General features: G+C 64.7%; 2 protein-coding genes across 10 annotated transcripts in view; one reads left to right on the forward strand and one right to left on the reverse strand.

Moving 5' to 3' along the window:
- The first annotated feature begins 290 nt into the window (after nt 1-290).
- Nucleotides 291-10,444, forward strand: NFKB2 (nuclear factor kappa B subunit 2). Of its 6 annotated transcripts, none has more exons than XM_040563894.1 (24): nt 291-371; nt 2,833-3,025; nt 3,699-3,743; nt 3,984-4,062; nt 4,469-4,506; nt 4,593-4,691; nt 4,836-4,987; nt 5,801-5,907; nt 6,031-6,189; nt 6,470-6,574; nt 6,750-6,835; nt 6,958-7,096; nt 7,179-7,298; nt 7,376-7,558; nt 7,669-7,810; nt 7,974-8,088; nt 8,278-8,485; nt 8,572-8,741; nt 8,859-8,961; nt 9,047-9,279; nt 9,518-9,587; nt 9,679-9,851; nt 9,930-10,041; nt 10,123-10,444. In XM_040563894.1, the coding sequence occupies exons 2-24, from the start codon at nt 2,981-2,983 to the stop codon at nt 10,248-10,250; spliced, it is 2,811 nt and encodes a 936-aa protein (XP_040419828.1). In that variant the 5' UTR covers nt 291-371; nt 2,833-2,980; the 3' UTR covers nt 10,251-10,444. The 6 variants fall into 6 exon arrangements, with proteins under 6 accessions (XP_040419828.1, XP_040419827.1, XP_040419829.1 ...); XM_040563893.1 differs by having other exon boundaries at nt 307-371; nt 4,466-4,506; XM_040563895.1 differs by lacking the exon at nt 3,699-3,743 and having other exon boundaries at nt 307-371; nt 4,466-4,506.
- Nucleotides 10,445-10,631: 187 nt separating this feature from the next.
- Nucleotides 10,632-23,462, reverse strand: part of PSD (pleckstrin and Sec7 domain containing) — a 36,688-nt gene continuing 23,857 nt past the window's right edge. For all 4 annotated transcript variants that reach the window (XM_040563888.1, XM_040563887.1, XM_040563889.1 and 1 more), the window contains 7 exons: nt 16,164-16,207; nt 14,981-15,159; nt 14,206-14,276; nt 13,761-13,918; nt 13,354-13,498; nt 12,753-12,896; nt 10,632-12,410 (listed from right to left, as the gene is read on the reverse strand). In XM_040563888.1, coding sequence (XP_040419822.1) covers nt 12,171-12,410; nt 12,753-12,896; nt 13,354-13,498; nt 13,761-13,918; nt 14,206-14,276; nt 14,981-15,159; nt 16,164-16,207 — 981 coding nt within the window. In that variant the 3' untranslated portion in view covers nt 10,632-12,170. The remainder of the gene's footprint in view (nt 12,411-12,752; nt 12,897-13,353; nt 13,499-13,760; nt 13,919-14,205; nt 14,277-14,980; nt 15,160-16,163; nt 16,208-23,462) is intronic.

Consider the following 23,462-nt stretch of genomic DNA (forward strand, 5'->3'; position numbering starts at 1 on the left):
CCAGGTTGTGCGCCCCGAGTTGCCCACCTGTACGAACCTGGCCGACGCCTCCCCCGGTGCGTGTAGTTGGAAGAGGAGCGTTCTGACTTTTATATATAATATATGTTAAAAAATCACAAAAGCAGCAACCACGCCACGAGCAGGGCGCGGGGACTTCGCAGCCACAGAAGGGCCGCTGCGGGGCCGCCCCCGGCCGCCCCCTCCCCGCGGCGCGGCCCGGCCCGGCCCGGCCCCGCCGCCCCCCGGTGCCCCCGGTGTGCGGGGCCGGGCGGGGCGGGGCGGCGGCCGGGAAGCCCCGGGAGGCGGGGCAGGGCCGGGACTTTCCCGGGGCAGCGGCGGGAGCGCGGCGCCGAGCGGGGCTGGGGCCGGAGGTGAGCGGCGGGGGGCGTCGGGGGTAGGGGTAGGGAAGGGGTAGGGGAGGGGGGAGGCGGGCCGGGAGGCCCCCCGGGGAGCGGGCAGGGTTAGGGTTGGGTTAGGGTTAGGGGGAGAAGGGAGAGGTTGGCGGTGCCGGGGAGGGTGAACGAGATGCTGGGGAGCTGCAGGCTGGGGAGAGGACAGCCAGGGCTGGTTTTCCTCTTTCCGTGCCCCTGTGGCCCCAATCCCTGCCTGCGGTGCCAGGAGGGTGCTGGTGCGTGGGGCTGCCCCACGCCTCTGCCCCACAGCCGGAGCACCAGCGGTGCCATGGGCAGTGTGGGAGCACAGGGACAGGGGCAGCACAGGCCCCGCCGGCACCCAGAGGGGGTTTTGGAGGATGTGCAGGCACACGAGTGGAGCAGATGGTTCATAACACAACAAAGCAGCTGATTTATGGGCCCCTAGAGGAGAAGCACAGAAGATCAGTGGGTGGCTGGGGTTTGCCAGAACGAACTTGATAGCCGTGATGGGAGGAAAGGCATTTCGTGCACAGAGATATGAGTGGTTTGGTGTGCCAGGGCGGGCTGCTGGAAGGCTGGGATGGCTGCAGGGAGAGGGGGTTTGTCCCCGCTACTTGTATGGGTCAGGGGATGGATTTGCAGGACAGGTCTCTGAACCAGGTCCCTGCAAGAAAGACCCTGCAGCCTTGTCAGCCACACAGTTGCTGACAAGTAGCTGCGATGGAGCAGGGCCCAGGAATTGAGCAGAAACCAGGCTTGGGAATTTAAGGCTGTAATTTGCAGGCATTAGCAGACTCCTGGAGAAAGAAAATGCGCAGGGAATAGCTTTAAAGAGGAGCAGCCAGGTGGGTGGCTGGGGCTGTTTGTACACAGGGGTAGGTCAGAGTTGTGCCACGTTCCTGCTGCCTCCCATGTTTCTGGAGGGCCCTTTCCTGTGGCTGCTAAACAGTCCTGGTGCAGCCGGATGGACAGACGTTTCCCTGGTGCCTGCAGGGCACCAGCTCTGCAAGTCAGCTGGCTGTCATGGGAGAAAAGAAAACAGCACCAGCATTGCTGGGTCACGTTCGGGGAGCTGCAGGCATGAAGCAGGGCTGTAACCCGCTGCGCTTGCCAGCGGCTGGCCCTTTGTGGAGGCAGCCTGGCACTGGGAGCCGGCTCGGCAGCGGGCTGCACCATCCGTCCGGCAAGGGGCCGGTGCTGCTTGGGGCAGCGATGCCTGCAAAATCTGTCCTGAGTCGTAGGAACGTGGAGACATGGGGGAATCAGCCCAGCAAGGGGAGCCTGCAGCGTGTGGGTGACGGTGGATGCGATCCTGGGGTCCAGAGGTGCACCGGGGGGGCAGGACGGGGAGGTGGGTTATCTTGCGGGAGTATCTTGGGGGATACAAACGCAGTGTGCTGTGCCCCCAGGTGTAAAGCAGCCTCTCCCTGCTGGTCCTGGGGGCCTGAAGGCACCCTGCCAGGCACAGGAGGCAGCGCTTATCTCAGAGCAGCGCTGCGTTGCCGTGGGCTCTTCCAGGAACAAGGAAACTGGCGGTGACCCTCCAACTCTGCTCAGCAAGCAAGGTGTGCTTCCTCCGACACGCCAGCGTGCAGGCACAGGGACAGACAGCTCCCGAGCGAGACCCAGCCATGCAGGCTGGGGACAGGGCAGGCATCGCCCCGTGACGTTCCTGAGTCATGCAGTTTGCTGCAACAAGTGGAAGTGTGCAGGGCAGAGATGAGCGAGCTGCAAAAACCCCTCGAGGGATGGGGCTGAAGGCGCAGGAGAAAGGGGAGCTGCTGTGTGCAGGGGGCACGGTGTGTTCTTCTCGAGGGTTTGCCTTGGAGCTCCCCCAAACGGGCTCAGTGCTAGGGTTAGAGGGGGTCCTCCTGGCTCACCGGTGAAGGACATTTGTCCCCTCTTTCACTTCTTTGTGACATCTGCATCAACAGATTTGGCAGTGGGCTGAGGGTGCCCAGGTGGGATCCAGGCAGCAGGCAGCGCGTGATGCTTCCCGCTGGCCTGCACCGGGTCACATCTGTGCTCCCAGGCCTTGGGAACGGCCCGAGGAAGGTCCCCCCTTGCTTTGCACTGAGGTCCTGGCCCCCCTTGGTCCCCGCACCCCGGGCTGAGCCGCTGCCTCGGCCGCATCCCGTGGGCAGGAGCTGCTGGAGCTCAGCTGTGCTCGTGCAGCCGTGGGGAAAATCTCAGGCCCAGAGCCTCAGGGCAGCCCCTTTGGAGGGCTTGAGCGGCTGGAAAATCTCCTTGAAAAAGCTCTTTTCGGCTTCTGAAGAATATGAGTCACTCACGAGCTGAACAATCCCCTTCCTTCCCCTCTTCTCCCACACACCCAAAATCCCCTGAGCGGGACCTGCGGCAACCACTGCTTCAGAAATTCATGGTACGAGGGCACAGCGGAGTCAGATACGTTTTTTTTTTTTTTTTTTTTTTTTTTTTTTAATTTTCCACTGCTTAGTGAGGAAAAGGAATGCGGAGAAAGAGAGCGTGCCCTGCTCCGCTCTGATCCTGCCCCTTTGCTAGAAGCCTCCGGTGCTTTCCCGCTGCCGGGCAGACCCTGACCCCGGCGGGACCCGTGTCTGCGGCTGCTGGCAGTCCCCGCGGCGATGCTGGGGCTGGACGGGCTGCTGAGGCCTGCCTCTTCCTCCGCGGTGAGTGGGAGGCTCGAGGGCTGCGGGCGCTGCTTTGTGGGGAGATGCTCCCTCGGGGGGCTGCGGGGCGGCCGCTCCGGCTCCCCAGCGGGAAGGTGGGAACGGGGACGAGGCCGGCGAACGCCCTGCAGCCTCGACGGGAGGGATGCGGGGGCCGCCGTGTGAGTGGGGACGGGGCGTGGGGCGATGGCAGAGCTCACCCTCCTGCCTGCCCGTATCCTCCGGGCCGGGGGGGACCCCTCGGGGCAGCGCTTTGGGGACAGCTCCCGCTTGGGGCCGGGGACTCGCGGGGCGCCCCGTCGAGGCGGGACGGGACGGGGCCGGTCCCGGGCCCCTGGGGGCGTTACGGGACGGGGCCGGGTCACGGCCGCCCCGCCGGGATTTCCAGCCCGGCCTCGGGGCAGGGCCCCAGCCCCCGGCTGCCTCCGGAGGGCTCGGAGCGGACCCGGCCTCCAGGGACGGCCCCGCGCCCCGGCCGCCCCTCAGGGGCCGGGAGCCGCGGGTCGATCCGGGCCGTGCCGATCCGGGCCGTGCCGATCCGAGCCGGTCCCGCTGGGCGGGGCGGTGACGCGCGGGGCCGTCATTTCCCGGCTCGGCGGGGTTTCTGGGGACTTTCCGGAGCGGCGGGGCCTTCCTGCCGCCCGGCCCCGCTCACCGCCCGCTCTGCCCGCAGGCCGGCGGCCGGCCCCGCGCCGACATGGACGAGCACTTCCAGCCCGTGAGTGAGCGCTGCTGGGGGGGGTGGGGGGGTGGCGCGGGGTGCTGTCCCTCTGTCTGTCTGTCCGTCCCTCTGTCTGTCTGTCTGTCTGTCCTGGGGTCAGAGCGGGACACGGGGGGCGCTGGGGACAGGGCTTTCGGCACCCACACGCCCCGCTCGGTGGGGAGGGTATCGGGGTCTGTGCCCGCCCGGGGGCTGCAGCCCCGTCGTCTCACGCTCCCCTTCCCTCCCGTCGCCCAGTGCCTGGATGGGATCGACTACGACGACTTCAATTTCGGCACCCACATGATGGAGCAGAAGGAGCCCCTGATGCAGACGGGTAAGGGACGTGTCCCCCCGGGGTCCCCGGCCGCGGCAGCGGGGTTTCCCGGCGGGCTGACTCACGCCGGGTGGTTCCCAGCAGCGCCGCGGGCCGTGCACCCCATGTCCCCGACGTGGGCTGGGTGGGAATCCCTGCCCCGTGCCACCGGGATGGGGCTGGTCAGCCCGGCCGTGCTGCCCCATCTGCCATGGAGCTGAGCTGGGGCTGTGCTGGGGGTCCCCGAGTGCCAGAGCATCCTGATGGCTAATCCCAGTCAGGGGTTGGGGCTCTGAGGACCCCCATGGGACAGACAGGGGTCACCTTGCTGTCAGCACCGTCCCCATACCTCCAGCATCAGCACTAGGAGCACACACTGGTTGCCCTGTGCTTCTCACCGGTGCCTCTCCTCTCTGTCCTCCAGTAGAAGGCCCCTACCTCGTCATCATCGAGCAGCCGAAGCAGGTAAGGACGTCACCCAGGCAGGGGCAGGCAGAGCGCCAGGGGCACGCTCCGGTGCCGTCGGTCTGACCCCTTCCGTGCTTCCACAGCGGGGTTTCCGATTTCGGTATGGCTGTGAGGGCCCTTCACACGGGGGGCTGCCGGGAGCATCCAGCGAGAAGGGGCGCAAGACGTACCCCACCGTCAAGGTGAGCATGGTGCTGGGGGGGGGAACGGGCTTTGGGGATGCGTGTAGGGACTGGGAGGGGTGCCTGGAAGGGAGGACATTAATGGATATTGAGAAGCCCTGGCACTGACTATTGTACCTTGCTTCATCTCCCTTCTCCCTGCAGATCTGCAACTACATAGGGATGGCCCGGATCGAGGTGGACCTGGTGACACACAGCGACCCTCCCCGCGTCCACGCCCACAGCCTGGTGGGCAAGCAGTGCAACGAGGCCGGCAACTGCGTGGCCATCGTGGGACCCAAGGACATGACCGCGCAGTACGTGCGAAGGGGACCTGGCGGGCTGGGGCAGCCTCCTGCCCACACAGGGTGCCTGGAGGCCCTGCAGCTTTACACATTTGGGGGCTGGGGAGAAGAGGGGGGGCTGATGCCCCCAGGAGCTGGTTTTGCTCAACGGGGCCAGGAGTGCGTTTGGACAAGGTCATCAGCACAGCTCTGTCCCCGAGTGTTTGGCCAGCTCTGGGTCCAGCACATGCAGCTGTGTACATGCCTGTTTTGGGCTTCTGTCCTCGGGGTTGCAGCTCCTGCTGCAGCCAGGGCAGGCTCTCCTCCAGCTCTGCAGATAACTTTGTCAGGCAGCCGGGCTCTGCATCTTGCTCCATAGACCTGTCGGGGGGCTCCTGCCCAGCCGGTGGCCGAGGCTGAAGCAGGCAGGCTCCTGCCTGGCTCTGCTGCCGTGTGTCTCAACACTGCTGTAGCCTGAGCAGCCCAATCTGGGGAAGAAAGGGTGTTTTCCTTAGATCTTCTGCTGGAGTGGGACAGGAGGGGCAGGAGCTGTGTGCGCTCTGTTGCTGCACACACAGTCTCTTGTAGGTCCCGTAAATCCAACCCCTGCTGCTGGCTCAGCCTGGTCCCATTTGCATTCCTCTGCCCTCCAGCCCTCCCGGTTCCCCGCTTTGGGCTGGTCACCTGCAGAGCCCTCCATTCTGGGCTCCTCTCCTCCCTGCTGTGACAGCTCCTCTTTGCCCTGCACACGTTGACCTGCTGCTGCCCTGCTGCCTTGTGCTTGGCTCTGCTGGCCCGTGTGCCCCAGGGCTGGCTCTGCAATGACAGCGGGCTCTTCTCCGCCAGGTTCAGCAACCTGGGTGTGCTGCACGTCACCAAGAAGAACATGATGGAGATCATGAAGGAAAAGCTGAAGCAGCAGAAGATTCGCAACACGAATACCCTGCTGACAGGTGAGAGCAGCCTGGGGCTGCGTGGGGCTGTGGGGAGCAGGGTCCTGCTGTGAGGTGGCAGCTGCAGGGCTGGGCTGGGCACGGGGCCGGTGTGTCTGACAGCATCTCCCTCCGGCCCGGCAGAAGCCGAGCTGCGAGAGATCGAGCTGGAGGCGAAGGAGCTGAAGAAGGTGATGGACCTCAGCATCGTGCGGTTGCGCTTCACCGCCTACCTTCGTGACAGCAGCGGGAACTTCACGCTGGCCCTGCAGCCCGTCATCTCGGACCCCATCCACGACAGCAGTGAGTGCAGGGCCAGCTCCTGCTGGCAGGGGCAGGCTGGGCATGGAAGGGGTGGGCTGTTTGGGTGCCGTGTTGGACTGGTGGATGCAGCTCTGCCATCTGTCCCTGGGTGGTTTGGTGCTGCTCATCCTGGCAGAGTGATAAGGGGTGAACGGCTCCGTTTTGGCCAGCCTGGCCCCTGGGCTCCCCCGTGCAGTGGGCAGGGGACAGGGCAGGACGGGTGAGGAGGTTCTGGCTCCTCTGCCACCGTGGGGCCTGCCAACGCCTCTTTGCTCTGCAGAGTCCCCTGGAGCTTCCAACCTGAAGATCTCGCGGATGGATAAGACGGCAGGCTCGGTGCGGGGCGGGGATGAGGTCTACTTGCTGTGTGACAAGGTCCAGAAAGGTAAAAGGCGTTCCCTCCAGCTGCGACCCTCTGCAGGGGCTGAGGCCAAGCAGGGGCTGAGGCCTCTGCAGGGCCTGGTCCAAGCCCCAGGGCCCCGAGGTGGCCAGGTTCCATGGCCATGTACCTGGAGCACGGCCAGGCAGTGAGACAGGCGGTGCCCCTTTTCCCCCCCCAGATGACATCGAGGTGCGCTTCTACGAGGATGATGAGAACGGCTGGCAGGCCTTCGGGGACTTCTCCCCCACGGACGTGCACAAGCAGGTACGGGGAGATGGGGGGGGCTCCTGTTGTGCCCCGGGTGGGTGGGTGCCCCATGAGGTGAAGTAGCCTCGTCACTGGCTCCAGGCAGGAGTGGTGCCAACATCCGTCTTTGCTGCCCGCAGTACGCCATCGTCTTCCGCACGCCCCCCTACCACAAACCCAAGATCGACCGTCCCGTCACCGTCTTCCTGCAGCTGAAGCGGAAGCGAGGGGGGGACGTGAGCGACTCGAAGCAGTTCACCTACTACCCCGTGGTGGAAGGTGAGCGCTGAGGGATGGGTGCTCTCAGCACCGGGCTGGGGGTTCTCCCCCACCCCTGAACCTCCCCGTTCTCTCCCTGCAGATAAGGAGGAGGTGGAGAGGAAGCGCAAGAAAGTCCTGCCCCAGTTTCCCCAGCACTTTGGTGGGGGCTCGCACATGGGGGGAGCCGGCGGCGGTGCCGGGGGCTTCGGATCGGGAGGAGGTGAGTCAGGAATCCCTGCTCCCTGCTCTGCCAGCCTAACCCTAACCTTAACCCTAACCCGCCCCCTTGCCCCGCAGGTGGGAACCTCAGCTTCCCCTACTCGCCTGGGCTGGCGTACAACAGCATCTACTCGACCGGCCCGCACCCTGTGGGGGGGTACCAGGGCGGCGTGCAGATGAAGGCCCCCAGCGTGGACGGGGATGAGGGCGACAGGCAGGTGCCTACGGACAGCATATACTGCAAGGAGCTGCAGAAGCACGGTAGGAGGAGAGAGGGGGCCTGGAGACCTGCCTTGGGGTGGAGGATGTGCCCAGAGAGGCAGCTGGTGGGGGCGCTGGTTTTGGTGCTGATGTCCCGCTACATCCTGCAGCCCAGATCTGTCACCTGTGGATGCTGGCCCTGGCGCGCCGCAACGCTCACGCCCTGCTCGACTACTCGGTCACCGCAGACCCCCGCATGCTGCTGGCTGTCCAGAGGCACCTGGCCGCCTCGCAGGACGAGAACGGGGACACGTGAGTGTGCGGGGCAAGGGGCACACAGGGTGGGACAGCACAAACTTTGCTGGCACTCAGAGACCAGCCTCAGGGGGTGGCATTATAGGGCCAGGGAGCAGCAGCTGGTGGGGAGGCCCTGGGGACAGGGAGCTGGGACAAAGGCTGTCCTCTCTCCCCGTAGGCCTTTGCACCTTGCTATTATCCATGAGCAGACAGCTGTGATCAAGCAGCTGATCGACGTGGTCATTAGCATCCCCAGCCCTCAGATCATCAACATCACCAACAACCTGCAGCAGGTACGGGGCTCCCAGGACGGCTGTTTTTCATGGGGAAGGGCTGAGGGGAGGGTCTCCCCTATCTGGGGCTTGCACCTGCATCCAGGTGCTGGGGGCTGCTGCTGCCCCCTGCTCAGGCTGTGTGTGAGGGGTGCTGGGGGCCGTGCCGGGATGGGACCAGCGCTGGTGACGGGTGCCTCTGTCCCGCAGACGCCGCTGCACTTGGCGGTCATCACCAAGCAGCCCCAGGTGGTGCAGCTCCTGCTGCAAGCCCGTGCAGACCCCACCTTGCTGGACCGCTACGGCAATTCCCTGCTGCACCTGGCGCTCCACACAGGCGATGAAGAGATGGTGAGGACGCTGCTGACCCACCTGGGTGCGGCTGCCCCGTACCTGCTGCGCCTGCCCAACTTCTACGGTGAGCGGGGCTGGGAGACAAAGGGCCCGGGTGGGGAAGGGGCCCGGCGTGGCTGGAGGGGTGCTGAGCCTCTCCCCCTGCCCCAGGCCTCCTGCCCGTGCACCTGGCTGTGAAGGCGAAGAGCCCGGCCTGCCTGGACCTGCTGGTCAGGAAGGGGGCGGACGTGAACGCCACGGAGATGCAGGGCGGGAGGACCCCGCTGCACCTGGCCGTGGAGATGGAGAACCTCAACATGGCCACCCACCTGGTGAAGAAGGTAGGGGGCTGGCTCCTCGCTGCGGGGCCGGGGTGGGCGCAGGGAGAGGGAGGCGGGGCCCCGCAGGAGGGGCAGCACCAGGGGCCCATCGTCATGGCCTCGCGCCTTTCTCCATAGCTGGGAGCAGATGTCAACAGCCGGACCTTCGCTGGGAACACCCCCCTGCACCTGGCCGCCGGCCTGGGCTCCCCCACGCTCACCAAGCTGCTCCTCAAAGCAGGTAACGTGCCGCCCCCTCCCCTCCTTCCCCTGGGCAGTGGGAGCAGGCCCTGCCCTGCGAGGGCTCAGCCACCCCTTGCCCACAGGGGCAGATGTGCAGAACGAGAACGACGAGCCCATCAGCCCCTCCTCATCGGAGGCAAGCAGTGACACGGACGCCGACCCCGAGGAGCAGGAGGTGAGCATGGAGCTGGGGGAGCCGTCCCCAGCCACGCTGTGTGGCCCCAGCCCCCATCCCGACCCTGAGGAGGAACAGGAGGAGACAGGGCCCCGACCGCGCCGCTGCCACACGCCGTTGGACCTGACCCGTAGCCAGAAGGTGTGCGGGGGGCACAGTGTGGGATGGGAGCGTTTCCGTGGGGTACACAGCATGGGGTGGGGGCCGTAGCACTGGGAGCCTCTCTGGAGAGGATGCCCTGGGGCAGAGCTGTGCCAGGAGCACAGCCAGGGTGCCGGCACCAGCCAGGCCCAGCGTTGTGCCCCTCCACATCCCAGGGAGCTGGGATGTGTTGGTCAGTGCTTGGGGTGATGCTCATGTCCGTGTGTCTGTCCCGCAGGTGCGGGACATCCTCCTGCAAGCCTCCCAGCCAGGTGCCAAGGCGGAGCTGACCGCTGCCCCCCGTGCAGGTGAGCAGCCCTCTGCCCGGGCAGGGCAGGACCAAGGCCCTCCCGGCCGCGGGGACGGGCAGCGCGTGACAGAGCTGCGTGTCCCCCACAGGGAATGTCCTGTCCCTGGACAACGACGCGCTGCAGGGCTTGGAGCAGCTGCTGAACCAGGACAGCAGCGGGTCTGACTGGATGGAGCTGGCCAAGCGGCTGGGGCTCTGCAGCCTGGTGGAGACCTACAAGGACACCCCCTCGCCCAGCGTCAGCCTGCTGCGCAGCTACGAGGTCAGTGCATGGCCGGGGCGCCCTGTCCTCCTCCTGTCCCCACCGTGTCCCTCCCTGCTCACTGTTCTCTCCCCGCAGCTGGCTGGGGGCAGCCTGGGAGGGCTGCTGGAGGCGCTGGACTCCATGGGGCTGCGCAAGGCCGTCAGGATGCTGCGCAAAACCGAGGCGCAGGAGAAGCTGCAGAGCACAGGTATGGGGAGTGCAGGAACGGGGTGTGGGCCCTGCTGCCCCCCAGCCTCTCCCCCCTGACCGCCCCGGGCTTGCCTTGCAGAGATCAAGGAGGACAGCGCCTACGGGAGCGAGTCGGTGGAAGAGGAGCAGGTGCCTGCCCTGGCCCTGAAGCCAGGGCCGGTGCCAGCAGGCGAGCTGCCCCACAGCCAGCAGCAGCAGGTGCACTGAGGGGCCGGGGGGGCCGTGCTGCCCCCCGCCCTGCCCATCCCATCCCACACAAGTGCCTTCTGGACTGGGAGCCTACGCCGCAGCCCCGGCTGCCTGGACGCTCGGGGGCGGGATGCAGCCTGCCCCGGCCCCTCTCTGCTCTTATTTAACGGTCCCTCCCTCGCCTGGTGAATAAAGGGACACGGTTTCCATTAGCCTCAGCCAGCTGTGTCTCTGCCGCAAGGCGGCGAGGCAGGGCGCTCACCCCCAGCACCGAGCCCTGCCTGTGGCCCTGGGGAGGGCAGCCTGGCTGCGGGCCCCTCAGCAGCCCCATGTGCCTCAGCTATCCCCAGTGTCACCTCTGGGCTAGCCTGGGGGAAAAACCACAGCACACGCAAGAACTGAAGAGCAAGTTTTACTTCAGTAACCGACAGAAGAAGCTGTACAAAGGTTTTTCTCCCCCTCCCCGAGCCGCCTGGGGCGGGGGTGGATTTTTCTTCTTTTTTTTCCTTTCTTTTTTTTTTTTTTTTTTGCAATAGACTCAAAAGAGCAGAATAAAAAGTTTGACACATTCGCGAAGTCAGTGCTGAAAACAGCCAGGTCCCGTGCGGCCAGGAACAGCGTGTGTTTGCAGCCACGCGTGAGCACCACCACCCGCTGCTGACCAGCACCCTCCAGCCTCGCTCACCCTGCAGGCAAGCCTGGCGCCCGCCTGGGGAAGGACAGACCCTGCGGCTGGAGGATGGGCTCCAGCCACTGCTCCTCCTCCTCTAGCTCAGGACCTCACAGCTCCACCCACACACGTCGGACCAGCACTCAGTTCTGCATCCTCAAAGGCCCCCCCCCCCCCCCCCCCCGATGCTTTGGAGCAGTGGCACCGGAAGGAAAGCGCCCCCCCCACCCCCCCGTTGCCACCATCATGTGCATGCTGCTGCCCAATGCACCCCCTCACACCCAGGCGCAGCCAAGGGGCACGGTCAGAGTGGGGGGGCTGTGCCCGTGTTTGCCAAGCACACAGCGAGCGGTGCTCGGTGGCGGTGCCTGCGGGGCTGGCTCTCTCCAGGAAGGCTGCTGGTGCAGGACGGGTGAGGACGGGCTGGCCTGGCACAGGCTGCGTGGCTCGCAGCAGCGCACACAGGCGCGACGCTGGGCTCGCGGCCCAGGGAGGCTCTGTGTCTCCCCAAGGCCATGTAAAAAACCTCTCTCCCCCTGCCAAGAGTGCAGTGTCTACAGGAAATGGCTGGGTTTGTTGTGTTTTTTTTTTTGTTTGTTTTTTAAACAGTTCCCAAAAAGCATCAAAATTAGCCCCCAAAAAAACTCCCTGTTGGTCAGCTCAATCTGGTACTAAAAAGTGCAAAACTGTATCACAAAAACCATTCAAAAGTTGTAAGAAAGCAGGAGGCGTGGGAGCAGCTGGGGCAGCAGGAAAGGAGCCCTGGCCCCACCACCCCCCCCCCAGCCACCAGCCCTCGGGGATGGGGCTAGGGCCAGGGCTGGCACACAGGGCGCTTGGATGGCTCCTCTCTGCCCAGTCCCATCTTTCCCACACGGCACAACGGCGCTGGAGGAAAGCAGCTGCTGGCTGTGCTGCGTTCGGTTCTCACACCAAGGAATGTAGCCCAGTCGGCGGGTTTCAGTCCCGTCCCCTCCATGAGGCAGGGGGGCTGGAGGGGAGTCTGCAGCCAAGCGCAGAACAAGGAGGGGCAGGAATGAGTCTGATGGGGCAGCTCCCGCCGGCAGCGCCTGGGGCCGGTCCTGTCCTGCACCGGTCACCAGCCAAGGGGCCACCAGGCTGGTGCTGGCGGCTGGGGAAGGCTGTCCCCACCCCAACGCGTGCCCCAAGAGGATGGACTCATGGAGGGTCCTGGCGGGCACGTGGCGCCCACCCCAGTGCCAGGGGGCAGGATGGGAGCTGCAGCGTGGGCAGCTGAAGCCCCTGGCTTACGATTTCTGGGGGTGGCCGGGAGGCTGGCGGCTGGCGCGCTCCGAGACGTTGCGCTTCACCTTGGTGCCCGTGCTGGAGGGCTCGGCGTTGAGCGAGGGGCTGGAGCGGGATTTTTTCAGGCCGTCATCCTCGCCGCCTGCTGCATCGAAGAGCGTGGACTCGAATGCCGCCAGGTCCTCAGAGCCGGCCTTCAGCTTGGCCCGCAGCAGCATGGCGTAGGTGCCGTAGCGGGATTTCTGGGGACAAAGAGAGCAGTGGGGGTAGCAGGGCCGTACCCTTCCAGCCAGCATCCTGCTCATGGCCCCTCCACCCCACCCTGGAGGTTTAATGCTCTCTTTCTTCCCTGGTGCTTCCCACCAGGGGCCCACAGCGAGCTGAAAGCCCTGTGGCACACCCCATCCAGCCCCCAGCCCTGGGAGCCCCTTACCCATGGTGGGGAGCTGAGGGGGGCAGAGCATGGCAGCAGTACCAGGAGAAGCCAATGCAGTTCAGCTGCACAGGCAGGAGAGGTCCCAACACTTGGTGGTGGCCCAGAGCCTGCGGTGGTGGCACAGGGGCCGTGGGTTGTCCCAGCTCACCTCAAACTCCAGGTACTCCTCCTTCTGCTTCAGCTCCTCGTACTCCTTGCCCTTCACCTTCTTCTCTGGCAGTGAGGAGCGGTGCTCCAGCAGCTCCGCTGACATCGCCTTGAACTTGGTCTCATGGCTCTTTACCTGCTCGTCCTGGGGACAGGTGACACCATATCAGCACCCCGTTCCCCTCACCTCTTGGCTGCAGGCAGCTGGGGCCGGGGTTGGCATGGTTTTCCCCTTCCAAGTCCAGCCAGGGTCTCAGCTGCTGCCCCTGGCTTTCCAAACATGGCAGACCAAAGCACAGGCCCTTTGGGGAAATTTCCTCCTGCCTCATGGTGGGCTGGCTGCAGTCTTAGAGCAGAATTTAATCTCCTCTAAAACTAGGCTGTTTTTTTTTAATCCTTTCTGCTCTATGAATAACTGCAGTGGCACAAGTGAGAGCCAGCTAATCCCCCTGCCCGGTGTCCTGTCAAGGTCCTGGCCGTGCCACGGGCCCCTCTCAGGGCAGGCAGGTGGACCATGCTTGTCTCCACAGCCCGGCGCCATTGCCTGCCTCTTGTCCCCACGTCGAGGGACGAGCCCCTCCTCACCCCCTGCCCCGGCCCACCTGGGACAGCCGGGTGCAGGAGCTGGGCAGCAGCGGGCGGCTGAACTTCTTCTGGGAGCCGATGGCAGCGGGGAAGGGGGGCGCGGAGAACATGGCGGCCACCACGTTGATGCGCGTGATCCACGAGTGCATCTGCTCGGGGTTCCTGGGGACAAAGGCCAGCACAGGCGAGCTTGGCTCCACTCTCCCTGCCAGCCCCGGAGCACCAAGGCCAGAGGGACCTGCCCCAGAGAGGAGCCTGGTGGTCCCTGCTGGCCCCTGGCTCTACTCTCCCTTCTAGAAAGGGCCAGGACGTGGCCCTAAGCCCCGTCCCACCAGCACCACAGGTGAGCCAGCTACTGGGGCCTCCACAGCACAGCCCGCCCCGCTGAGTCCCTGCTGCCCTGCGTGGGTCCTGGGGCACTCACGGTGCTTGGAAGAGGAAGACCCTCCAGTCGGCTGTCCTGAGGTAGAAGACATTGGGTCTCTTGCTGTAGTCAGACGCCCGCGTGGCGAGCGAGTGGTGGATGCTAATGGCATTCTTCAGCTCCTCTTCTGCCAGCGCCTTCCCCGGCTTATACTCCTCCTGCAAGTCACGGGGCGCGTCAGAGCCAGCCGGAGGCAGCACCCACCGCAACCTGGTGCTACGAGGTAGTGAGGCTTGGAGGTCAGCTCTCACCAGGCTGCTGCAGGGCTCTGCCTCCAGCTCGTGCTGCACCCATGGGATGAGCTGCACCACTCGGGTCCCTGGGCTTGGGGACAGGAGCACCGTGGCTTCCCCCCTTTCCCAGCAGCTGGGCAGCACGTCAGCAGCCTCCCCAGTGCCCCCAGACCCAGGTGGCCCCGAACGCGGGCGGTCCCGCCGCTCCCTACCTTCTGCAGGTAGAGGATCATCCCCTTCAGGATGGCGTGGAAGGGTTTCCAGCCGCGCTTCCCTCGGGGGGCTGCGGGAGAAGAGAGCAGCCCAGGCCTCAGTCCCGGCGCTGGGCAGGGCGATGCCAGCTCCCCCTTCCCCCAGCGAGCCCTGCCACGCTGCACGCCAGCCCACGCTGGGGACGGGCGGCATGCCAGCACCGTCCCCACGCACCTGAGCCCGTGCCGGGCACGTGGCTGGCAGATGGAGCTGCCGGGGGGCAGGTGGGGCTGCTGCTGCCCCCCAGGGCTGGCACCTCGCTGCCTGCACAGCCAGGGATGGGGGCAACGTGGTGCTGCCCACCAGGTAATGCTGGCTTGGGAGGGCAGCAGCGCCTGATCGGATCAAGGTGGCATTAGAAGGCCAGGGCTTAGGGAGGATTTTGCAGTGGGAATGGGGAACGTGCCTGGCAGCGCAGAACCTGTGGCATGACCCTTCTGCAGCACCGCAGGACACCCTTCCCTGTCTCTCAGCACCCCACAGTGGGGCTTTGTCCTCCAGGGAGCCCAACGCACCCCCTGCCCTCCCAGCTCTGTGGGAAGAGGGAAGCCTTCAGCCCCCCGAGCCTGTGGGGTGAGTTACACCCCTCACAGCCTGATCCACGTGGTGCTGGGGCTGATGCTGGAGGCTGGTTTGAGGCTACTTGGAGATTTCACGGGGTGACTCTTGCCCCGCTCCCACTGTCAGGATTTCTGGAGCTCTCTGGTGCCCCAAGCCCCCCTCACAGACACCTACTTTTCTTGCAGTCAGGATCAGCGTGGATCTTGCGCACTAACAGTCCGTGCTTGTAGGTGGCGATGCTGGAGTCCTGGGAGAAGTCCAGGAAGGGGTTACTGCAGCTGCTGATGCGCTTGATGGACTTGGGTTTGGGGTCAGCCAGCTCCGAAAGGGACTTCCTCAGCTCCTCCTCATCTCTGCCAGGTACAGATTTGTTGGGGAAAGTGTTTGTTACCTTGCTGGGGACAGCAAACACCAAGCCTCCCACTCGCAGCAGACCAGGCTGAGCAGTTTTTCCACACCACTGGAGAGCATCCCATAGCCTGGCCAAGCCTCTGTGCCCCCACTAGGCTGGCATCCGCAGTGCTGCTGGGATGAGGCACGGGGGTGACTGCTGCTGCTGGCTCAGGGTGGGGGTCCCTGCCTGCCCTCGGCAGTGAGGAGCCTTTGCGGACAGGTGGACTGATGCTGGCCAGCCTGATGAGCCACAGGCCATGGAGGAGCAGTGCCCTGGGGCTCGGCACCTCCGCAGCCCACCTTGCTGGGGGATCAGACCCTGCTCACAGCCTCCCTCCAGATGATGCCCCCTCGCCCTTTGGGCAGGCTGCATCGCTGCCGCTCCCCCCGCCCCGGCACGGAGATGTGGGAGCCCAAAGCTGCGGCCTCCCCCCTCCCTCGTTCCCGCTCACTGCTAATTAAACCCCTCAGCATCTGCCGGCGTCTCCATGGCAGCAGCCCGAGCGCATTGGCTCAGCGCTGGCGGTACCGCCGGGCTGATTAATCCCCGCAGCGCGGGCGCTGCCGCTCCTGCTGCAGGAGATGGCAGCTGTGGGCGAGGGTGCGGGCGCCGGGCACGGCCACGGGCTGCCCGCTCCGACCCCGGGCACCACTGCCGAGGTGCAGGGCAACACCCGGCACAGCCACAGCCACGGGGAGCCGGCCTCAGGCGGCCCTCCCCCAGCTGCGGGGTCCCCATCGAGGTGCTGTGCTGGGAGCAGAGCGCTGAGCACCCATTGCTGCTCTCCGGGCGCCCCCATCCCCGTCCTGTGCTCCCGCTCCCCTCCTACAGCCCCATAGGAGCAACCACCCCGCCGATGTGGCCCCTGGGCAGCAGGATGCTCTGGGGGGGGTGGCGAGGAAGCCCCCCGCCGGCAGGGTGACCCCACACCTGCCCAGCCGGTGTCCCCTGTGGGATGCTCACATGGCCCACTGCAGCTTCTCGTTCTTGATGGAGCCGTACAGCGCCTGCGGAGAGAAGAGCGGGGTCAGTCGGCCAGCGGGGCCCGACTCAGGGGAGCTGCACGGAGCAGAGGGAGCACTGAAGGTTTCGGCAACCCCAGGCCAATCTGTCTTAGGTGCAGCCCTTCTTTCTTGGCATCAGTGTTGCTGACAGCCTGGCCCGTCTGTACACACCAGCTGGCTGGCATCGTTTCAGGGCTTACAGCTACCTTCTCCCGGGCACCTGCAGCCCCAGGTACGACTGGGGCACCGTGCAGGGTCACGGCACAGGCTGCCTCCCCTCCTGCCTGACAGCGGCACAGAGCTGCGTGAGTTTTACCCGACAGCTCCAAGCCCTCAGGAGAGCTGGTTCTCCCCGCGCCAAGGCGAACCAGGCTGGCCAAAGGGACAGCTTTCAGGAGACGTGGGCCACAGGCGAGCTGGCCTTTGGGCTGGGACTGCAACACTGCATGTCTGTCCCCAGCTCTGTGAGACGTCAGCCTGCAGCAGGGCCCCTAGAGCACTCCTGCACCCGACAGCTCGCAGCCCGCTCCTGGGCAGCTGCCCCTCAGGACGGCTGCAGCCTGTCCTCCCTCCCCGCTCTCCAGTGCCTCCCTAACACCCTGAGCTTCCCCGCTGGCCCCAACCCTCGCAGGGTTCGGCAAGGCAGGGCCCGGCGCCGCGTTTCAGCATGGAAAAAGGCAAAGTCCATCTGCAGAGGGACAGCCTGGGGCCCCGTTCCCAAGCGTTTGTCCGGTCCGAGCTGGGCGCAAGCCACAGGCACTCAGCCCGGCTCTGCAGCACGGGAGGCTCTGGGGAGGCTTTCCAGCAGCGCTCACGCAGCACTCCAGATCAAGGAGCAGGATGGGTCTGGAAGGCTTCATCCTCAGAGGAAAATAATCGAGTTTCACACAGACAGTTCAGGCAGCTGTCAACATCCATCTCCTGGCCGGAGACTGCCGGGGAGAGATCTTGCTGGTGGCTGATAAAGTACAACTGCAGGCTTGCAGGGACCCACGAAACCCAGCCAGCAGGCAGGCCCAGGCAGTGTCTGGGGAGGACAAATCCATCATTCCCCAAGAGATGCAGTGGCCAGAACGGAAGAGGGACAAGGCTCGTTTCGTACGTCCTGCTCCAGGAAACGCTGGCTCAACACCAGCTTGTTTTTCAGAGGAGGAAAGGGAGCCCCCCTGTCCGCAGATGAAAAACAGGGGTCAGCCGTCTCCTGGGAAGACAGGAGCCTCCCGGGGAGGGCACGGCCTCATTCCCCCATGGCAGGTTATACCCGCACCCCATTTACACCGCCCTGGCACCAGAAGAGCTGGAGGTGGGAAGGAGGAACTGGCTGGTGCCTCGGCCAGAGGAGCACAGGCTGCAAAGAGGTCCTCCTCCTCTTTGTGGGGAAAGGAACCCAAGTCCTGCAAAACATAAACTGCTGTGAGGAAAGGGCAGGGGGGAGAAGCAGACTCCTGAGGCACAGCGGAGGTGATAAGGAATTGCCGGAGGAAACAGGAGGGAAGGGATCTCACTGACAGGGATGCAGCCGAGAGGTGCTGAGAAGAGAAACAAAAAGTGTGGGAAAACGGCACAGAGAAGTTGAGACTGGAAACCAGGAGCTGCAGAAAAGCTCCTGAGAAAACGCTGCGAGGAGTCAGACGGGCACCAGGCCTCGGCTGCCAGCAGAACGGGGAGGTCGGCCCTGCCCTGCCCTGCCAGGGACGGGGACATCAGCCAGCCACGCTGGGGTGCTGCAGGCAGGGTGGGACCGCAGAACCTGCTCCGTGCCGGGGGGCTGCGAGGCCCCAAAACCGAGCTCTGCTAAAGCACGGAGAGCTGCCAGCAGAAGCTGCTCGCGGTGTAATTCTGAATGAAAACGACACCTGCACAGTGCCAGAGAGCAGCCCGGCAGAGCGCAGCGCTACAAAAACCTGGGCTCCAGGGCCGTCTGTGAACGCTTCAAAGGACGAACTGACTTGTGGCTTCAGACGGCTCCAACACCCCGGTACAAGCACCCAGAGCATCGCACGAGCCTGCTGCGGGCAGGAGCTGCCATGCAGCCTCACCTCAGGCACGGGGCCACGGGCTGGCTCCTGCACCGGGAGCAGGAGGAGAGAAACGGGAGGCTGGGGGGATGGAGAGTGCGATGCAAAGCCTCGCATCTACGCTTAGATCCTGCCAAGGCTCTGCCTGGCTACCCGCCATCCCCAGCTGACACCGGTTTCATGCCCTGTTGGAAACAAATCCGGTGGACTCAGCCCAGCTCCGAGCTGAGAAGATGCCCTGCAGCCACAAAGCCCGTTCCTGCTCTTCTGCTCCTGTGGCAGAACCGCTGCCTGTCCCAACACCAGCGGTGCAAGGACCACTTCTGGTGGGGCACAGCAGGCTCCTGAAGCCTAGCTCACATCGGCTGCGTCGGCAGAGACCACAGACTCACAGCTCGGCTCTGCAGGTCCCTCTCTCCAGGCTGTCTCTCCTCCATGGGTTTATTTCCGAAGGGGCAAAAGGATGGCACCTCTCAGCATCTCTGAATTTGCAAGCACTGCCCAAGAGAAAGCAGGGTGCTGCCGGCAGAGGACTGACCCAAAACATAGGTGGCTTTTTTGCGTGTTTTTCTTTTTTTTTCCCCCACCATCACAGGGTTATGAGCTCACTGCTGCAGCACGCACGGCAAGCCAGCCAGCCCTGCCCTAGACATGCGCAACACCAAGGAGACCCGGGGATACACTGTCCCAGCGGGGTTTCTAACTGAATCGACATTTTAATTCGGTGCCCCCTCTGATAGGGGGCTGACAGGATGTTCCCAAGTCCTGCTCTAGCACATGTCTCCAGAGGGGTGGACAGGCTCTTGCCCAGCCTCAGCAGCACCCTGCAGGCAGGGTAAGGAGGAGCTGCATGGTCGACATCTCCCTTCATCCCTCTGCCTCAGAGGGAGCCCAGAGGAGGGCAGGTTCAGTGCTGGTTTGGGAGAAAGGCTGCAAGCAGCCCTGGACACAGCGCTGGCACAGATGGGACTACGCTGAGGGCTGTAGCCCAGCATGTCCGTAACAGAGGAGTGTTAAGGCAGGAATTTTGGCAACAAACAGAAGATTAACCCTTTCTGGGGTGCTTCCGTTAGGGATCGTAACTGTTTCAGACATATTACAGTGACAAACAGCCACAGCGTGCTTGTTGCTGTGCAGCACAATGCTCGGCAGTCAGAGCTGCGAGATGCCCTGTGCAGGTCAAGATTTCTCCTCCTGCTGCCAGCCCTGTGAAAAGGCACGGCTCTGTGACATTTTGCATGACAGACTTCACAGCTACAAAGTGCCCTCCCTGCAGACATCCTCCCTCTCGCCGTGCCTGGCAGCATTTCAATATGAGAGCTCAATCACTGGCTTTCCCCAACTTTTCCTTAGCAAAACATCTTTCTCTACACCCAGCCACAAAGCTTTGGCAGATCCCCCGGGCAAGCAGACCCCTCAGCTGTGAGAACACGAATGGCACGGTCAGACCAGGGCTCTATGGCAGAGGGAACAGCCCTCGGCTGTACCCTTATAAACCTTCACAGACACCCCGCCGCCTGTCCAGCACACACAAGCCATGCTCAAGAACACCCGGTCACCCCGTGCCCCCCTGCTCCCCTCACACAGGTGTCTCAGGAGGACAAAGCGCTGCCCCCAGACCTCCTCCTCTGCAGGGGGGCTCAGAGCAAAGACAGACGAGAGTGACTTGGGGACAGCGTCTTGTGCGTCACCTTCTGCCTCGCCGCAAGCGGTGGGGAACAGCCACCCATCCTGCCACCCCAGGCTCCAAAAACCCTCCTTGCCCAGCCAGCTATGACCCCAGCTGGCAGACCCCGTGCTGCCCACGTCCCTCAGCCCCACAGCGCGGGAAGCAAGGGCTGAGCATCTCCCTCCCAGCTGCTTGTTTCCTTCCATCCGAGTGCGTCACAACTTAATGCTGCCCCCAGACCGTACTGCGCTATGACAGCATCGCTGCTTCTCACGGCCGCGATGTCCCCACGGCTGCTGCTGGCCAGGGGGCAGCCCGGCCAGCAGCGGGGCACCCTGCCCGCCTCGCCCCAGCCCTGCTGCAGCACGGGGCTGGTGAGGACTCACTCTTGTCCCTGCTGTGCTGGACGCAGGCAGGACTGGGGCAGGACATGCCCAGAGCAGCCTTTTTGCTTCTCCCCACCTAGGGCTGATGCGCACCAGCGTTAACTCCTCCAAGACCGATGCCGACTGCCAGCGAGCAGGCTCCTGGCAGTAAAAATCCCCCCTTTTTTTTCTGTTTTTGTCCCGAGAGCCGCTCCTCGCTCCCCAGCCCCGCTGCCCCAGCCGGGTGCCCGTGTCCCCTGGCCGGCTCAGCACAGCTCCTGGCCGGCCGCCCGCAGAGCCCGTCGCTGCTGCTGAGCCGGGGCAGGTCCCGGCGGCACGGCTCTGCCCCGACTCTCCCCGCCGGGAGGTTTCCGAGCGAGCCCCGCCGCCAGCCCCCGACACAGGGGGGTCCCGGGGGGCTGCGGGGACCGGGCACATCGCAGCGCAGCCGCCGGGGACACGCCGAGAGGCTCCGCTCCGCCGGGCTGCCACCTCCCGGGGCGGGCGGGGAGCCGGGGCAGGGAGCCGTCTGTCCGCCCCTCCGTCCGTCCGTCGGGCCGCTTCGCACCCCCGGCGCCCCCCGCCCGTCCCGGCGCTTACCGGCTTCTTCTTGCGGCGGCTCTGCAGGCGGCTGACCACCAGGTCGGTGTACAGCACCGGCTTGAGGGTGCGGGAGCGCTGCGGCCAGCCGTAGCAGAAGGTCTCCACGCCGCGGTAGTTGCGCCCGTAGCGCACGGAGCACATGGAGCGGGACCGCATGCGCCCGGCGCTGCTGTTGATGCTGTTGACGCCGATCATCCTGCCGGCGGCGGCGGCGGGGGCGGCCCGGCCCGGCCCGGCCCTGCCCTGCCCTGCCCGGCCCGGCCCTGCCCGGCCCCGCCGCTCCCGCTCCCCGCTCCCCGCCGCCGCCCGTCGAAGCCGGGCCGGGCCGGGCAGGGCTCGGCGGCTGCTGCCTGAGGGAGGCGGCGCCCCCCGCCTCAGCAGCCAATGGCGGCGGCAGCGGGGCCCGGCCGGGCCGAGCCGAGCCGAGCCGAGCGGGCTCGGGGCTCCGCCGGGGGGCGGGAGGCGGCGCAGGGCTGCCCGCCTCAAAATGGAGGCGGCCCCCGGGGGACCGGACCGCTCCGCTCCGCTCCGCTGGAGCGGCCCCGGGCTGCCCGCGGCTCTGCGGCCCCGAGGGGCCCGGCCCCGCCCCGCCCCGCCCCGCCGGGGGGAGGCTGGTCGCCGGCCTCGGGCGGCCTGCCCGGCCCCTGCCCGCCCTTGGCAGCGGGCAGCGGGGCGGTGGTGGCACCTCAGGGGCGTCCTGGGCTACAGGGCAGGCACCTGCCTGCCGGGCTTGCCACGGGCAGACCAAGCGCCCCCCTGCTGCTCCCTTCCATCCTCAAATGGCCGCCCTGCGCTTAGCCCCCTGCCCGTTCCTCCGTGGTCAGCCCAGGAAAATCCGTCTGGAGCTGCCTGGTGGGCTCAGGGCAGGACGGAGCTGCTCCAGGCAGCCGCTGCTGTGAGGAGCTGCAGGGCTGGGCGCTCCTGGAGCAGGGATGAGGATCGATGCGTAATCTGGTTAGGCTTGACTGAGTAGATGTGGCCAGCGGAGAAGGGGAAATTTTCCACTGTGCCGTAATTGCTTGGTGTGGTGACTGCCCTGCAAAACTTGTGAGGGAGCAGACCGGGTGCCTCCATGGGTCGGGTGTGCTGGGTGAGGGGGAGCAGGCCTCCCCGGGGCCAGGGGGACACCAAGGGCAGGGCAGCGAATTTACCCCAACAAGGGTGAAGTCTGAAGAACGCAGGCAAAAAAAATCCCCTGGGGGAGCAAACTGAGCAAACGCTCCTGTGATTTGAGCTCAGAGGTGGGAGCAGGGGCTTGCTTCCCACATCTGCTCATCGCTCACCCAGCACGCTGAGCGTCTGATTGCTGTGCCTCCAAGCTGGGAAGTGGGGGCCCATCCTACCTTCCTCCCCCAGGGGGCCTGCCTGCACTGAGATTTAATTCATTAACAGCTGTGAAATGCTCCAGGCTCCCAAGCAGGAAAGTAGCACAGATTTTGCTTGCTCCTGCATTTGCTAAGCAGCACGCGGGAGGGATGGGGTCTGGTTTGTCCGTGTTGTGTGGTTGAAGGCCCACCTGCAAAGCACAAGGTTAAGCTAAAGAATGAAGAAGATGTGGAAGATCTAAGTGATCTGCAAAGTGATCGGTCAGGTAAAGGTCGAATCCATATCTGAATGCAACATACAACCAACAACAGTGGAGAAAACCCCAGGGGGCCTGGGCTAAAATCACACTTACAAGAGAACAGCACAGTCTCAGGGCTGAGCTAACCACAGTATCACCAGCTCTAGTATGTCCTGTTTGCATCCTTCCTTGCCAATCAGGCACTTGTATTTGTTTGGCCACAGGAGTGAAGGCCAAACCTGTAGATGCGGGCATCCTTGAGCACAGGGGCCCCTATTACGTGGGCTCTTACATCCCCAGCATGGTTCCCTACCTACCCCAGCGGTGAGGACACCCAAGCCCACGCGCTGGGCAGCCCTGCCTGCAGAGCACAGCTCTTCAGGGATGCTTCGGAGCAAGGCGAGACAGTTTCCAGCAGCAGGATTTGCCTGCAGGTACAGCATCACTGCCTTAGCTCCGGCAGCAGGGGCACAGCGAGGCACTGCCAGTGAGGGGGATGTGGTGCTCAGTTGTAAAAGCACAAGCTTTCCAGTGTTTTGGTTTCTTCTGCTGAAAACTGTGAGTGTTTACATGCATTACATCGTAGCAGATAAAGTTCTTGTCTGACTCAAGCTGCCACCCGCTCTCAGGCATCGTGCTGTTTGTCTTGGGGCTTCCTGCAGTCAGAGATGAGGGGAGGGCCCCATGGGTCTCCCTGATGCTGTCCCCAGAGTCATGGGGAATGGTGGCCTTGTGTCTCCTGCAGCCACCTAGGTCCTGTCCTGATGTCCCCATCTGTCTGCCTTCCAGTCCCCCAGCTGTGGGTGGGGGTCACCTCAAGCTCCCTGGCTCTGAAGTCTGTGGGTTAGCAACCTGTGCGATTCCCCCAGGCAGGCTTGGAAAGCCTCTGGGACCTTTCTTCGGCACTGCTGGAGCTGCCCATGAGCCACCTCTGAGCTTTGGGAAGATCCTCTGAAGCCTGCCAGCCCTTCCCCTCCCCTGCTGCCCTTAGGAAACGCGTGCGCTCCTGCAGAGCTAAAATTAGTTAGCCAGCTGTGTG

This window comes from Cygnus olor, chromosome 7, assembly GCF_009769625.2.
Source record: "Cygnus olor isolate bCygOlo1 chromosome 7, bCygOlo1.pri.v2, whole genome shotgun sequence".
NCBI classification, from domain to species: domain Eukaryota; kingdom Metazoa; phylum Chordata; class Aves; order Anseriformes; family Anatidae; genus Cygnus; species Cygnus olor.

Excerpts from the sequence above, each read along its gene's own strand:
- NFKB2 (XM_040563891.1), top strand. The coding sequence starts at position 3,070 with ATGCTCCCTCGGGGGGCTGCGGGGCGGCCGCTCCGGCTCCCCAGCGGG. Across the intron at positions 6,190-6,469 it reads GGACCCCATCCACGACAGCA|AGTCCCCTGGAGCTTCCAAC; the intron begins GTGAGTGCAGGG and ends TTTGCTCTGCAG. Across the intron at positions 9,852-9,929 it reads GCCTGCTGCGCAGCTACGAG|CTGGCTGGGGGCAGCCTGGG; the intron begins GTCAGTGCATGG and ends CTCTCCCCGCAG.